The sequence below is a fragment of the Electrona antarctica genome, assembly GCF_951216825.1.
Source record: "Electrona antarctica genome assembly, chromosome: 2".
NCBI lineage: Eukaryota > Metazoa > Chordata > Actinopteri > Myctophiformes > Myctophidae > Electrona > Electrona antarctica.
In genome coordinates this window covers 39,131,609-39,148,722 of record NC_136807.1, presented here as the reverse complement: position 1 = coordinate 39,148,722, position 17,114 = coordinate 39,131,609, and the positions used below count along the sequence as shown (strand labels likewise).

The following is a 17,114-nucleotide window of genomic DNA, read 5'->3' as shown; positions in this document are numbered from 1 at the left end:
TATATAGACCCGTTATCTCCTGAGCCGCTCACGGGTATAGTGGCCGGTATAGAACAGCCGGATGACATGCAGACTTCCCATGCAGTTCGATTCTGGGCTCCCTCGAAGTGTCCTTGAGCAAGACGCTGAACCCCTAATTGCTCCTGATGTGCAGGTTGGTGCCTTGCATGGTTTCTCGTGTGTGTGTGTGTGTGTGTGTGTGTGTGTGTGTGTGTGTGTGTGTGTGTGTGTGTGTGTGTGTGTGTGTGTGTGTGTGTGTGTGTGTGTGTGTGTGTGTGTGTGTGTGTGTGTGTGTGAGAAAATGGGTGAATGTAATGCACAATCTATGTAAAGCGCTTTGGATAAAAGCCCGTAAGTGCGCCTATATATTGTGAGTAGACATTGGTGCGGTGGGCACCAATGTCAGTTACCTTGTGAGCGACTGTAAAATACATGCAAGTTATTATTATAGCCTACTCCACATATTTGTGGAGTATTTTATTCAGAATATCATAATAATAATGGCAGAAAGGGCTGGTGGCTGCATGTGGCACCAAGAGCGGGTAATACGCGTATATGGATAAACATCCGTCGTGATAACGTCTTGTAACATTTAACTTCATGCAGGTTATCAGCTGCAAAACGCAGAAAGCTACAAGAGCGACAAAGCAAATTATTATTTTGTAGTATATTATTACTGGTTGATCAGAAGATTAACCGTATCCGCCATTTTAGCTTATATATAAGCTTACATTTGTAGAGATGCTTTTTATCTGGAACGTTCCAGGTGCCAGGGAAACCAAGTCAAAATGTCCGACCAGGTAAGAAGGGACGCAGGTTGCATCCGTACCGTTTACCAAACCATGCACCACGCTCATTATTATATAGGCCTACACAATTTTGATAATTTGATTCTCTATCCTGAATTCTATATGTCAATTAACACGGCACATGATTGCAGTGCGAGAGGAGAGGATATAGTTTCTCACAAGCTAGCCAATCAAACATGTTCTGCATTCCATTAATCAAAAAAGAAAAAAAGAATCCCCTCACTCATGCCAAGGGAAAACGTTTGTTAAACCATTGCTAGATAAAACACGAATTAATACTTAAGCGTACACATTAAGCACGTGGAGCACTTTACATTTCCCCGATAAATAATACTTTTTACGTTTCCAGTTGTTGGTTTCTTTAATAAATGAGCGAATTCAGATCCGCAAGGTTATTTCTTTTCCACATGCCATGTGACTAAACGTGGCTACACATATTCAAATTAAATTAGCTTTTACCACCCGACTATAGGCTATAGGCTATTCAATGCTTGTTGATGATGCGATAGGTTCCTTTCACAGGTGAGGTTTGAAATAAATTTACCCAAATTGTGCCTATATTGTTGTGACATATTTTGCTCTAATTATATATTAATTTAATAGTGTGCACACACTTAACGACGCTTAAGTTCGCGTATATATAGGCCTATCGATACTCAATCGCATGGTTCTCTTGTTGTGAACAGTGTTAACTGTATAGGCTATATTTGAATAGAACCTAGCAAATTATAATGTAGGCTTAGATGTTTTCTAGCTCGGCTCTTTAGCCTTGTATCTGGGCGAGAAAAGTATAATATTCAGAAGAGAGAACTTCTGAATATTACAGTGTGTGTGTGTGTGTGTGTGTGTGTGTGTGTGTGTGTGTGTGTGTGTGTGTGTGTGTGTGTGTACGCCAATCTGATGTTTTGAAACCCAAAGTAGCAACGTAATCTCAAACTGCAACTGTTATGGTGCAAGTGTGTGTGTGGTGTTTGTTTCTCACATTAAATCTGATAAATAGTCCACTAATTAAGTAATTCCTTTAACTAAAGCTGGTGTGCGGGCCCTATACCTCCCATTTTTTGTGTGTGTACACCAATCTGATGTTTTGAAACCAAAAGTAGCAACGTAATCTCAAACTGCAACTGTTATGGTGCAAGTGTGTGTGTGTGGGGTTTGTTTCTCACATTAAATCTGATAAATAGTCCACTAATAAGTAATTCCTTTAACTAAAGCTGGTGTGCGGGCCCTATACCTCCCATGTTTCACGTTACACACACACACACACACACACACACACACACACACACACACACACACACACACACACACACACACACACACACACACACACACACACACACACACACACACACACAGGATAGCAGATGAGATATGCAATATAGTCCTAAACGTCAGTTTAGCCTGCGTGTATTTGTATTGTTATTTTAGGACCCCCTCTAAAATGAGATGCTGCATCTCAAGGAGATATCCTCTCAATACATTCTGACCAAATCTGACCAAACCAAAAAATATATAATCCTGTTACAAGTTGATTAGAATGTATTTCACGTTAACCCATTTCTGGGTTAAAATGCCAGTATAGCCTGTTGTCTCTGATATTTACTTTTTCTTCTGAGGGTATTGATTGCGAACTAATTTGCTATCAATTTGCCTCGTTACAAATGGAGAATTTCTACCCTTGTGGAAAGTTCTAGTCTCCTGTCTTACCCTTGACCATGACTATGCAGTCACTTTGACCTTGACATCAGCAGCAGTTTGTGCATAATAAATAGGGGGCTGGACACCAATGCCGGCGGTTTGTTTGTAGGCAAACAAGGTGTTATTTCCCTGTCTAGACAGCTAGACTTAATGGCATGCCATAAATACATAAAAAAGGGGAAGTGTAGCGATATCCTCTGACCTGCATTTCTAACCATATAGAATCTGACACGTTTCCATTAAAATTTGGATTCTGTGCGTTTGTTTTACAGAATTCCTTAAAAGAGTGGTTTCACTGGTTTGCGCTCTGCGCTCATGACTCCGAAACCGCCAATGGTTTCATGCACTTCTTCATGAGGTGTGTGTTATTGACCACGAAGGACAGGTAGAACTTTTTGACGTCTCACACCAACACCAGTAATCAGCCGCAAGCAGCCTGCCCGTGCATCCGGGCGCACAGCGAAGGGAAATGATAATTCGACGTCGGCCACATTATAACGATTAAAAGGTATGAATTTTCTTGCTACAGTGAGGTTAGCCCTCCATGAAGACGCTTTGTGAGCTGTAGACATAATACGAGTTGAATCAAGAAATGCAAACGAGTATTTTGTGTCTGAAATTAAGCCTATATTCTGTTAAACGCCTTTAGTTTTACTTGGCAAAGTATCGCAGATTTGTACTATAAGTTATGGGGCATTTGAAATTAATGTAGGCTGTATATTTATATGTATTTAAATGTAATTAATATCATGTATTTATTAGGCTAATATAGGCTATTCTTGGTTTGTTTTTAAATACCGATACCACTGCAATATATTTTAGGCTATAGCACACTATGTTATGAACGTCAGTAGTCAAAGTGAAGAATAATAAATTCATTACATAAAGCTAACGTAACTCGATATAATATCAGATAATTAAGTCGGATAACAAGTTAAAAGTTTTTGGTTTAAAATAGCCTATTTTGTATTTCGCCTATACATGACAAAGAAATATAGGATATTTATATATATATACCGTCATTACATGTTTACTTCATCACAAATTGAATACAAAAAAATACATATATACGTGCACCTCAAAGAATCTGTATTCCGTCAAGATGTCATCTATACGGCTAAAGTATATGTAATCTAATACACACCACACGCATGCCCAGGCTGCTACTTAACACATTCCTATATAACCTAACCTAGGATGAACAATGACGTTATATTTGTGAAGATCGTTGCCTTATCTAACATCAAGCTGGTATAAACAAAACGAAAAGCAGAGGCTGGCTGGCTGTATCACATCTCGCAAAGAAATGCATTTTGCCATGCAAATGTCAAACACAGTCCCTGCTGCAGGGGCTTGGTGTGCTCGTGGTTACGCATGGAGTCGTCGTCATGAGCTACGTCTGCTGCAGGCCTCCCCACTGCTGCTGTGCCAAGCAAAAGCAAGAGAAATGAGAAAGGGGGCTGATAACCTCTGGTGGCGACAAGGTGAAAATATCAGGAAGTGGCCCTATTTTTCTCCTATTTATTTCACTTGCAGTTTAACACAACAGAGGTTATGATTCTACCAACTAAGAGATTAAGTTCAGCACCCTGTGCGTTTGACATAGCTTAAATATTAACTTAACTTTGCTCTCTTTTTTTTATTTTATTTTTAAATGCCTTCAGCTTTATCATTAGATTGGTACTAATTTGTAGATGGCAGAGTAAATGTAGACGTTAACCTGTATTGATGAAAGCCTATAGTTTCTCACACAAGTTGTTTGGTGGAATTTATTCACATAATCCATATTTATAACAGTGAATAATATTATGACACTTGCGTGCATGTTTGCGAATTACGCAGGTGTATGTTATTATTACCCATAGCCTTTAAAATCGTATGAATAGCTATATGCGTAAAGCGAATATTTTCCGATGTTAATTTTCTGCATTTTAAGCTTAGTATAAAATACAGCAAAGTTTCCTGCACGTGCCAATTAAGTTAGTGTTAGTATCTGAATAAACATGTTTGCAACTTTAACAACTTACAAGAAAACAAATGCGTGTTTTAAATGCATTCATATTTACACATTTTATTGATTAAAAAAATAGTAACAGAACTTCAGTTTATGGGCTACTATATTAACATTTAATTTAGGCTTACTTGATAATATACACACACACACACACACACCGCGTGCGCACCGCATACAACGATGATGGCAAAGTGTATCAATGCAATCCAACAGTATATTTGATGTCTTTTAAATTCACATATGTAGGCCTACTTGGACAAATAGCCAACATTTGTTACGGTCAAGTTCAAATTGTTGGAGGTCCGTAGGCTACTGCGACTAACGAAGGATCTCGTCTGCGATGTCCAATTTACTTAACTGACTAACAAAATATGTTGTTTGAACATTGTAAAACTTTTCTTTTTGTTTTTTATTTGTTTCTAATATAAATATAGCCCTACATTTTTCTCTAATTCCCCAGCATATTTAACAAATAAGTGTACCCATATTCTTCTCAAACAAACACAAATATATATAATTAAATAACTATTATAGCTGCCAAATGTTTTGCTCAGATTGATTCTGATTTTGGCATTGCGGCATGCACACATGAGCAAAATTGGCCATTATCCTTTACAAAATCACAGAATCAGCCAAAAACTTAAGTAGGCTAACTTGTTCTCGTTCTTTGTTGCCTAGCTGCCCCTAGCTGGAGATTAGTTTTTCCCCTGAAGGAAAAGTTTAAAAGGATTGCATATAAGGCTATAACTGGCAACCTGCCTGCACAAAATCACATGAAGAGAAAGGGAAGAAAACGGCCCTTTGTTTACGCAATTGCCCTGTCTGGACAGGACTACAGGATTCCAACAGAGTTATTTCAATAGCACGCAGACAGTGTACTAGACTGTGACCTTGACACTGCGAAGCTCAATTTACCAACTTTTTTTTCTACAACAAAAAGGGGGAAGAACACTTTTTTCCACAGTTAAACTTACTCCTACTCTTACTTTATTCCATTAGGCTATACTAGATAATGATCATATCTGTAGCTACAAACAATAGGCCAGTTGTTTGCATGTGAATTGAGGATCTATACGGAAGCAGTGGATCGGAGGCGTGCAGTGGGGGCAACGAGGCGCAGCAAACAGCCTCTTTCTCCGAGGTAAAGTTGGGACTTTGCAGCGTTTCTTGTGAGATGACTAATCGCTCGAAGCCACTATGTAAACACCGCTGCGGCCTTTCTTTTCTGTTTTTTCTTTTGGTAACTTGCATTGTAACAACGCGAGAAGTTGTGAAGTGATTCCTATCCAAGACATCCATCCAATGCTCTTTAGACGAGTGTGAACCTCTGTCATAAGATTATAACATCGGGTTGATGTGCTGCATTGCGAGACACACTAACTAGAACCAAGTATGTGCACTGATTGAAGAAGCAACGTGAGAATCCGTGGGACATAATGCGACTGTACAGAATCCCCAGGCACGAGGGTCTCCAGTTTAACGTGGATCTCTTTTTCGTTCTATTTAGGGGCAGAGCAGGGCTCTGTGCCTTTTGAGTCAGATATGCTTCATCGTCAGAAGTGACGGATAGGGCTATCAAATAACGGCTGAGTTGCACATCGCTCCCAAACCAATGTTTAAATGAATGCTAATGTTCTCACATAACACTTCAGAGGCGATTTTGTAGCTCTCGACCAGAGCCAATCAACACGCATGGCAAGATATTTGGCAAAAGTCGCCTATATACCCTTTTATTACTTAGTCATGCATATTGGCTGCATGGTATTACCTATTATGAGTTAAAATGTCTACTTAGTAAGATGACCTCATATCAATTTTTGCAGCCTACTCTTAACATAGCCTGCTATTCAGGGCGAGGGCAAGTCATGGGCCTATTTAAAACTGTTAGCGATATCACGCTATCAGCATGACTTGGATTTTACTCATAGCTAATGTGATGAGACTCTCGTGTCATTAGGCTATTGCATGTCTCTTCAAACTGCCATGTCCTTAACACATTACATATTTATTTATTCAAATTAATTTTTTTGTAGCCTAAATACAACAAGCCTATTTGAGTTCAATATCAAGTTCAACAAAGTGACAGACACGCGGTGACAACATGAACTTGAGTGAAATGACGCCGACTGATAATACATTTATTTGAATATTTAAGGTCAGATTTGAGATTTGGTCCTCCCATTCTTGCGTAATTGGCGAGGCGAAACTTTGAGTGCATGCGCACATGTACATGATATAGGCCTATATATATGCGCATGCAGTATACCCAAGCTATTATAACCTTTGAGATCCATACATCGATTCGGTTCAGTCTAGCTGTAGTAGGAGTTAAGACATTTTTAAAGATACCTTTGAAAGAAAAGTAAAGTTTGTCAGTGTGGCCACGGGGTTCTTATATTAATAATTAACAATAGCCTATTAAGGTACATTATATTATTAGATTTTTTTTCACGTGCAATTGATAAATGGATATGTAGCCTAGACTTATGGGAGGAATGTGACAGATGAGAATGATATGGATATATTTTTTGGAACGATGGTAGACAATTTGATAGCCGAAGGCCGTAGGGATTTATGCGCCAGCTATTGGCTAGAAACCTGGGCGTATCATTTGAAATATGGTGAAGTGGTTGTCCCTTTTTTTTCTCTCGCCCTCTCTCTCTCTCTGCAAAGATGCACTGCATGGACTATACACTTGTAATGCCTGTATATAGTTTATTTATTTATAAATCTTTGCATGTCAGAGAGACGTGGTACAAAACACATATTTGGCCAGTGTCTTCAGAGTTGCATCCATCCACTATAAACCGCTAATTAGTCAGATACGGCGCAAAGAGCGTCCTATATGTTGATTGAATCAGTTAAGTGCCCTCTGCTATCTTGTAAAGTTCATATAAAAGAATTGTGAGAGGTATAACAATCCCACCAGAGTTTGGCTGCGAACGTTTATAGGAGGTATCTGTTAAAGTTGTTCATGTGAGGTGTACTAGAGAATATTATGTGAAATATACCCTCTTAAAGTAACCTTATAGAATATCGTCTTCTTTTTACAGAGCCAATGGCTTCAACCTGCTGACCCTGTTACTGTAAATATGAGTGGGGAGCAGCAATGAGCATCAGTCTTTTCTTAAAACAAGCTTGTAAAATGGGGACATCACAGCTTTATATGACATTGAATAAAACCGTAATTTGCTCGAAAACAAGATGTCATATGCACCCCTCTCCTTCTAGGAAAATAAACAGTTTTCATAAGAAATAGTATTTTAAAAACTTTTGCCAGCTTATAAAGATATTAAACGAGGCCAGGGACAGTTCCACGAGTGTAAAAAGAGAAGTGGCCTCTGCTACCTCTGCATGCCGTCCAGTGAAGGAAAAACAAGATTCTACATTTTTAATAAAACATTTATAGTATTTTTAAAAAGCATATAAACCTCTGTAATACAGAAGTTAATGTTTTGTTTTGTCTGAGATGGACCAAGTGGGTGGTACCATGTGTAGCATAAGTTAGCCTGGACACGTGATTTGAGGATGACCAATCAGATGCCCTTCCAGGTTTAACTATGTTAAATGTCAGATTGCAATAAACTAGAAGCTGTTGGTCGGGCCCGCGGAAATGGGCGAGCATAATCTCCTTAATCCAGGGTTTGTGGGACCTTTGGTAAACATCCACACTGGAGACACATTTTACTTTCCGAATTTTAGAGCCTCAGGGGGACAACTGGCGGGGCTACCGTCTCTCTCCTACCCGAGAAGGGACAATGTTTGCTCCCTCCCGTGGAATCCATCGGAGCCGTGCAATGGATACTCTCAATCCTACTTTAGCAGCCCCGTTTCTATTAACCCATCTTTCAATCGGTCGTGTGAAATTACCAGACCAGAAGAGGGCAAATGTTATTATAGCAACGGAAACGGGAACAGGGAGACCTGTTCAGGTGGCAGCAGCCTCAAGCGAGAGGATAGGGCGAGAGACACATCATCCCTAACATCTGATCACGGGATGCACAGTGGAATGGGCAGCAGTGCTGCCTTCTCCAAATATGAATATGGAACCGAGCAACTAACGCAAGACCCACCATCCTGTCAATCTTTGGAATCCGACTCCAGTTCTTCGCTGCTCAACGAGGGGAGCAAGCCACCGTCAAGCGATACACAGACCCTAGTGTCACCGGGAAACCATTCAACCAACCTAGCTGCAGGCGGAGGTGGGTCCCGTGCTCTTTGTCGATATATTTTTCTATATATTATTGTGTTATTACATGCACGTTGTCCATTGTGCATTTGTTTATTTTTCTCGCGTGCACGTAGCCCCCTCTGTATAATATCAGATGGTTCGTAGAGTCGTTATTATGATGCTTACTGGCTGCTTTCATTAGCCTGCAGGGCACTTGCGTGGTGTACAAACGCCGCTAGGGGTTGCCCTAAAATACTCCCCACGCCATGTGGTTGTGTACAGTTATAGATAACCTCATCAAACGATATTGTCTTGTGGGGCTTTTAAGAAAGCAACCAGTCTGACACTATACTTTACAGTATATGTAGCCTAGCTTAAACCAAGGACTGAGTGAGACTTGTGCCTATGAAGGGTCCATTTTGGACCATTGTTGTTACACTTAACACACACAAATTAGTGCTGTGATTTAAAGAGGTGAGCCGCTTTGGTTGACTGCATCGAATGGAGAGAGTTTTCCTTTAATGACTCGTAAACGGAATTAATATCTGTCGCTGTGTACTCTAGAGTCGTTTTAATATGCTTTGAAACTCGCAAATAAGTAGGGGTATTTGCAAGCACGACTTAATTATCGCATTAATGTAACTTTAACTGCGACAATAAAACTTAGTGTGTGACAGCACTGTATAGTGGTGGTCTCTTTTGTGTATGAGGTTAAAAAAAATAAACACCGAATTTCGTAAGACGTTTGTTAAACGTGCACATGCAGGAAAAGCAGCTCTGCACGAAAGTCAAGTTATTCCTAACACTCCAGCTATGCCCCAGTCCCAGACACCCCCAGACACGCCATCAAAACAACAAACAATCTGGCCGTATGGGCAGGAAGTCACAGTGGGTGCTCAGCCTTGGAGGTGACCGTGATTTTGCAACTGTGTTGTTGTGACTAATCCGTTGTATATGCCCCCCTCCAGGTGCCCCGTGGTACCCGATGCACACGCGGACCAGAAAGAAACGTAAACCGTATTCCAAACTGCAACTGGCTGAGTTAGAGGGTGAATTCATGCTGAATGAGTTCATCACCAGGCAGCGGCGGAGGGAGCTCTCCGACCGGCTGAACCTCAGCGACCAACAAGTTAAGATTTGGTTCCAGAACCGGCGGATGAAGAAGAAGAGACTCATGCTGAGAGAGCAGGCGTTGGCCTACTTTTAGGTTATGTGGCAGCAGAAGGTGAATCGATAGAGCCAGTGAAAGCCAAGCCTTGAACGCATCTCTCTTCAAATGCATGCACTCATCCAATCCATCCTTTTCATTACAATTATATTATAGAACAATTTTATACGAATTGTTTTTGAGGTGTAGTTTAAAACCAGGGCAAACCAACCATCTTGACATTTCTTTTCAAAACTTGCAAAATAAAATAAAAAATCTCTGCGTTTTTTTCTGTCGTATAGGCCGTTATGGTTTGGTATTAAACCACGCAAAGCTGTGAGGTGGCAGGCTATAGGCTATATACTTTCTCCTATACCGCCTATGTGTTAGATTTAGTTTTATATGGTTTCCTGAATAGATGTTACACACCATAAATGTAACTCAGACAAAAACATGTCGTTGACGTAATAATTGAGTTTGTGGTGACACATAATCATATAGCTGTTATAACTGTTCCTTCGTTCCATGAAGATGAGGAGGAGGCATGCAGGTTTGAACATCTGAACAAAAATCATGGGCCATCATGTATAACGATAAAGGTGAGAGTGGACTAGATGTAGGCCTAAACCGTCTTGACAGGAGCCACACATTGCAATCATTTCATCCGAGACTATGAAAGTGGTTAAGATGAATATGTTTTCCAGTTGCTTAATGCCTCCCCAACGATCAGTTTGTTGGGGGGGAGCGGAACACCACCCTTATCTCCTTTCCATAGATTTCGCCAGTCGCCACGTGTTGTGGGCACGTTCACGGTCATGGACAGGAAGTCTGATACTTGCAGGCTGTGGATGAGGAGAGGGATAACTTAAAACCGCAAATAGTGTCCATGCCAATACGTTTATGGCTGAGCATTGAAAAATTATTTGCCATGAATTTGTTCATGTGCTGTCAACGTTCTTGAGGATATTTTGTTCTCTTTTATCGCCTTTTAGCTTGACTTAACAACCACTTATGAGAAACTTGCATGGGCTGCATATCTTTGAGTTGAATGAGATAGCCGTTTGAACACGGTATTGAGCTGCTATCAAAAAGTACAGGTTCGTTATGTGCCAACTCACAAAGTCTATTATTCGACAGTTAAGTCGCTGGGACATTATATATTACTCAAACAACAATAGTTACGTTTTTTGTAGGCCAGTTTCATAAAGCTAGAGAATTGACAAACGTTGCCCCAGGGGGCAAAATGGGAAAATCGAAAATGTATAGGTATGAAAGGGCATCATTGAGTATCGGTGCTTATAATGAAAAATAAATATCTTATATGTAGAATTGTAGAAAAAGTTTATAAATAGGCCTACTTGTCTGCACCCTAAAATACGGGACGAACAAATGCATCATTTGACATGTATGAGTAGGCTATAGCAGTGAAATGTATTTGCCGCATGTTATTGATGTGAAATTAGCTATGAGCGACGTTCTGCCGACAGATATTTCTTTAACTTTTTTAGTTTTTTTTATACTTTTTTTTCTGAACAAATGAAAAGTGATCAGACACTGCAACTATACAAATATTGCCACAAACAATCTTAAGTAAGCTTCATTATTATTATTAGTATTATTCATATTATTATTATTATTATTGGGTCTATAAAAAGACATGATGTTTAGCCTAATAGGCCTATTTGTTGTATTTGCTATTCGCAAAGTGTTCTCCGTTGTCCCTATTTCCTTACATTGTACTCGTGTATAACTTTGTAAAATGAAATCAGTATATGTATTTACATCATATTCGAGGATTCCCTATCTCAATGTAACGGTGTTTTATGTTATTGCTCGTCTTGTACAATATGGCATTCCATATATAGCCTATCTGTGGTTGTGAGTGAGGGTTTGAACTGTAGGCCTATTATATTATATACTGCCATTATTGGATATAAGAAATGGTATATGCAAGAAATTATACCGTACTCTTCAAATGCCAGTTTCAATGTAGTAGCTGATTGTTATCGTTCCTTTATTTCGTCCCTCATTGCATTCCCTTCTTTACGCTTGTAAGGATTGCTACGTTGTCTTGTAAAAGTAAATGGTATGAATGTATGCGTAAGGTCTTCAATAAACAGAATATTTGAAACGTTTATTGGTGTAACCTCAGTCTATCACACGCTTCCCTTCCCGGTGCCGGTATTTCAAATCAGACTTTCAGGGTCCAAATATGATTATGATTTTGATCATCACTAATGATCTGTTACAGTATAAATGGTATAGGCCTATACATAAAATAATTATGTCCAGCAAAATGAGGGACTCTCCATCTTATGGTATGGGTACATTTGGCAGCACTTAAAAATGTGTGTTGTTTGCATAATTGTACACATGCTATATGTGAACCAAGCAAGCACAATGAGCCCCCACACAGGTGGGCCTTTTCAATTTTACACGTTCATACAAAATATAGAATCACCGGGGCATATAGCCTAATACATGATACCTTTCCACTCAAAATGGCGCCCAGCTCCATATTCTATAGGTCTATATTGTGGCTCAATTAAGCCCGAACGTAAGCATCTTCACGTTCGTTTATACTTCCTCGGTTTGTCGGCATTAAGCCAAAAAGGACATTTCTTCTGAATGGTCTGAACAAACCTTGCCCGTTTTCCTTGAAGTTCGACCTAATCAATGTCACCGGTATGATACAGGCCTATAACAGTGCAACTAAACGCGCAATAGCTCTGTAAAGTAGTAATAGGGTTACACCCCAGTGCTCCATATAGACGAGGACTTGGGCCTGGGATTCCTGCATCCTATTTTCTGTCTTTCATTATGGGATTCATTCACGCTATAATTGCTTGTCAAAGCAAGTTTTTGAATGCACTTCTGCGGCTATATAGATTTCATGTTTTTGGTCATGTCTGTGATGTATCTATATACTTTTGTTTTACAATAATCTTAGCTTGGAATTCACAATGCACTCCCTACTGGCAAAGTGGTGTAAGGCAATGCAGATCTATTCCGTGAACTCTTCTCACTTGACCTTCATTTGTCTGCAGCAAACATGCATTTCTCTGGCCAGGGAATTTCACTAGAAAGAGGAGCTTCTGTTCTTTTTCAGTGTTGAGATCAGATGTTGCCATTTCAGTGAACTGTGAAAGCCCGGCTCCAGCAATCGAGTCATGGCACCGGCTAAGTGGTCTAACCCAGTTAGTTTGTGCGTGATCACAACACATTGCTAGATCAAAGCTGACATTTGTTCATTCGAGTTACATGCGGCGCTTATTAAGACCATACCTTGACCCCAACCTATTTGACGACAGGTTTGAGCATTTATCGGAAGGGGAAATATTTCACATTTAGCATGCGCCATCACACTGTATCGGACATCATATTAATGCCTTTGGTGCAGTGTTGCACGCTTTGTTATAGTATACTGTTTCTATAGCTGGCATGAGCGTATGCCACTGCCTATATATCTCAAATGGGTCCGTTTTCAGTGCATCTTAAGCCATTACATTTGTTGTTTTGTGCATTTTGGAAAAAATAAAAAATAAAAATCTAATATCACTGCTATAGATGAGCATACAGTGCGAGATCTGGGTGTTTGAGGAGGATAGAAACGAGGATTATCCGATCGGTCACTGCGTCATTTTATCTATAGGCCTACATCTATAGATATAGGGAAATAATCCAACGTTACAAGATATGTTCTTAAACCTGTCCTATAGTGAGATGCTGTATATGCGTTATACCTACACTGGAACTACATCGGTATAAGTCAAAGTAAACTGTTAGTGATTTCAGGTCTTGAATTCGTCTGTTCATGCAGTCTCCGCAATTACGCATCGGATAACAGGGCTTTATCACGAGTAATAAGAAAGTCTATACATAACTATAGATTTCATATGAATTTGGCATGGACTTTAGGGGACATTTTCAACAAACTGTGTTGAAAATGTGTGAAAATCCAAAGAAATCAAAGAATAAATGGTTCGAATTTGGCATCTTGACAAGGATGATGAATCCATATGGCGATCACTTTTCTTATAATTTACAAAGTGTTTGTGTATCACCATTGTATGTATAGGCCTACCAAACGTCTTGGATAATGTCTGCTGGTTATGCTTACCACTGCCCAGACTATCCGGCTTTTGTGTTTATCTGCTTATCTAGTAGCCTATTCGCCTTGACCATGAAATTGGGGAAGGAAACCCATTGTTTGTATAGAATTTGATCATCTAGAGACTGAGCATTATTTGCAACAGCGCCAATCCGTTTAACCCATATCAAACGCCCTGTTAATCCTACAACGAGATCATCTTTATTTCCCGTTTGTAGGAGTATTAAAGTGGATATGGAAATAACAAGATGAGCAAAATATTCGGACGGCCTTGCGATCTATATAGTCACACAGATTCAATCTCCAAATTAATTCAAATTAGACAAACATGTTCAGTAAAAAGTGCAAATAAATAGACGCGGGGCCCGTGCATTTCAGATGCAGCAAATTTAATATTTTGAATAACAATAATGTAATACATGAAATAATAATAATATATTAGTTATATACGACAACATAGACTTCTATACGGCAAAAAATAGACACTAGACTAGATGTTCTCTATATGATCAGTGTTAAAACAAATTTAAAAAACAATGCCGATGATTTCCTTGCAGTGAGGAAAATATAGCCAGGCTTTCAAGTATATTTTTACCACGGCTAAAACGATGCGTCAAAGTCCAAACAATTAGCATAAAGTCTAGTACAACGTGACCGCTGACAGTGTGTGTTGTGTTGCGTAGGTTAACATGCTTTAAAGATGAACACGCCAGGACACGCCACATCACCACGTGCCGTTTTAACTTGAACTTCAGTTTAGACTTTAGTGTTAGATGCGTCGGGGTGCTTTAAACACTATACTATTCCAACCTAATGCTAAATAAGTGATTTGATAATGTCGGGTATTTGTATTTAATGCATAAAATATACACCAGTTCAATAAACCCTGGCTTAGTAGCTATCCCTTCCATTTCCCTTTCTTAAGCTGAAATAGGTAATTGAATAGCACCTATAACACTGCTATAACCACGGACCACGTTGCACTACAAAATCCTGAGTGTTAATTTAACCCCAAGACTTGAATTATCAGTCAGGATTTGCCAATGCCTATATTTATATACATATACACATATGAATACGCAAGATGGTTCACGATGACCGTTTGATATTGAGAGCCCAAACACAAGACACCAGTCTGCAGAGACTTACGAAATGTCCGGATTGTAACACCAGGCTAAATCTCAGCAGGCTTTGTGGGGATTTACAGTGGGTCTTTCATTGCTCTTGAGCACTTTTGACTTTGAGACTGGCTAAATCTGTTTATGGTGGCCTGTCTCCGTTGCCCCAAAGGTCAGTGGGATCCACAGTGCCCTTCGCAGAGAACTTGCATGTCATGTGGTCTGGGTCCCCGGCCACCCCTCTACCGTTTATGGCACGGAGCTGGCTAGAGAAATAGAAAGGAGAGCAATGTTATTCCTGCTAAAGTGTGTGTGTGTGTGTGTGTGTGTGTGTGTGTGTGTGTGTGTGTGTGTGTGTGTGTGTGTGTGTGTGTGTGTGTGTGTGTGTGTGTGTGTGTGTGTGTGTGTGTGTGTGTGTGTGTGTGTGTACGCGCTTCGTGCGTGTGCGTCGATGGTCCATCTTTTCTCTTCAGTGCGTGACTGAAGAGAAAAGCGGTTTCGGCTATAGGCGACGGTAGAAAATGTAGATAGCATACGTGACTTCCTATAGTCAACGTATAATATATTATGTTCATGCAGTTTGACATTGAAATGACTTCAAATCTCCGTGTCTATGGGTAAATTTGTTAATTTATTTGATTCTTTCAACAGGATCGCACCCAACAAACTTTAGTATGGGGTGTGGCCCTCTCTTGGGCTATGCGGTTGCCCAAGACGTGATGTCGCTAAAGGCCTGTCCTCGCATTTTAGAGACAAACATTGATTCGCCGCGAGAATTCAAATTAGCCTACTATATCCTTCAAATGATTGGCATCGTTACCGTTTTCTTGTTCTTGTTTATTCAAATGTGGAATCAATTAGCCTACTATTCTGGACTATACTCTTCGGGATAGGCACCCACCACTTGGTCCCTATTTGTGTCCCGGATTTATTGCTGCATTGCAGTACTCGCTTTGATTATTTCAGTCGCTGATTTCAGCTATGCGGTTTGAAAACAGTTCTCGCGTAGCTCGTGACATAATATTGGAATTAGGCCTACATCGTTTACTATAGGTAGGGCCTACACATTTGTCTCAGTCTCTCAGATATGTCGTCGGCCTATAGTATTTTTAGAGGTAGCCTATCTGCTTTCCCCTCACTGTCAGTCCGACGTTCAGGGCAGAGCAGACGCGTACAAATTGAAGGTCAAGTATGCACCATATATGGATCGAGTCCATAACAAGCTATGACTATACGCAAAGCACGAATAATTATACATAAGAGTGGGATATAAGTTATACATGTGTCATCCTTAAAGTGGTTAATTTCTTATACATTGTTTTAGAGACTCGTGAAAAGTGGGGGGAAACATATTTTTAAAGGCGGTACTTAAATAGGCCTACATAACTTTAAAAACAATATTGGAAATTGTCTCCTCGGCTTATTAAGTGTTTTAGCAGGCTTTTGAAACGGTACTTGAGTTTGTAGCGTAATCTAACCTGCATATTGTGGCCGGTTTTATAAAACCAAGGCTAAGATGGCTAAAACGCAGTAATTTGATCGGCAGTGTGAATAGAACAAAATAAGAGCATCGTGTATCCTGACTTTATCTCACAGCGGGCCATGTGACCCTTATATGAGCAATAGTCTAAATGTGTTGAATAGTATATTTGTCCTTTCAAATTCAGTGTTACACAGTTTAGGCCCCCTATAGTATAGGCCTACCCCATTATTTCTCTACACGCGCAAAACAAAGCATCGGATAGGTTTATTTAGCATAATCTGACCGTTTCAACTAAATAATAAATGTAGGCTAATGACTGTTAGACCTTTCATTGCAGTGACAGTATAGACCTATATGCCCGCATATTTACAAATAATTATAGCACAAATATGAAACGCTATAACACTATGCTACTGGTAACACTATATGCTATGGGCCGACTATATTTTGCACAATTAATTCTCGTGTAAATTTCTGCCAAATAATAATAATACATTATTTTACTGTTGCTACCAAACGCCATTATTGGTACACCTATAGTCGAACATCCCCGCGTGCGT

General features: G+C 39.8%; 2 protein-coding genes across 3 annotated transcripts in view; both read left to right on the top strand.

Moving 5' to 3' along the window:
• The window catches only part of LOC306917738 (homeobox protein Hox-A2b-like), a 128,589-nt gene that overhangs the window by 25,584 nt on the left and 85,891 nt on the right, over nt 1-17,114 (top strand). The gene's annotated exons all lie outside the window — the stretch shown is intronic.
• hoxc12a (homeobox C12a) lies at nt 8,123-9,902 on the top strand (the record flags this gene model as incomplete). Its single annotated transcript, XM_079527722.1, has 2 exons — nt 8,123-8,726; nt 9,664-9,902. Exons 1-2 carry the CDS (start codon nt 8,138-8,140, stop codon nt 9,900-9,902), a joined length of 828 nt encoding a protein of 275 aa, XP_079383848.1. The 5' UTR covers nt 8,123-8,137.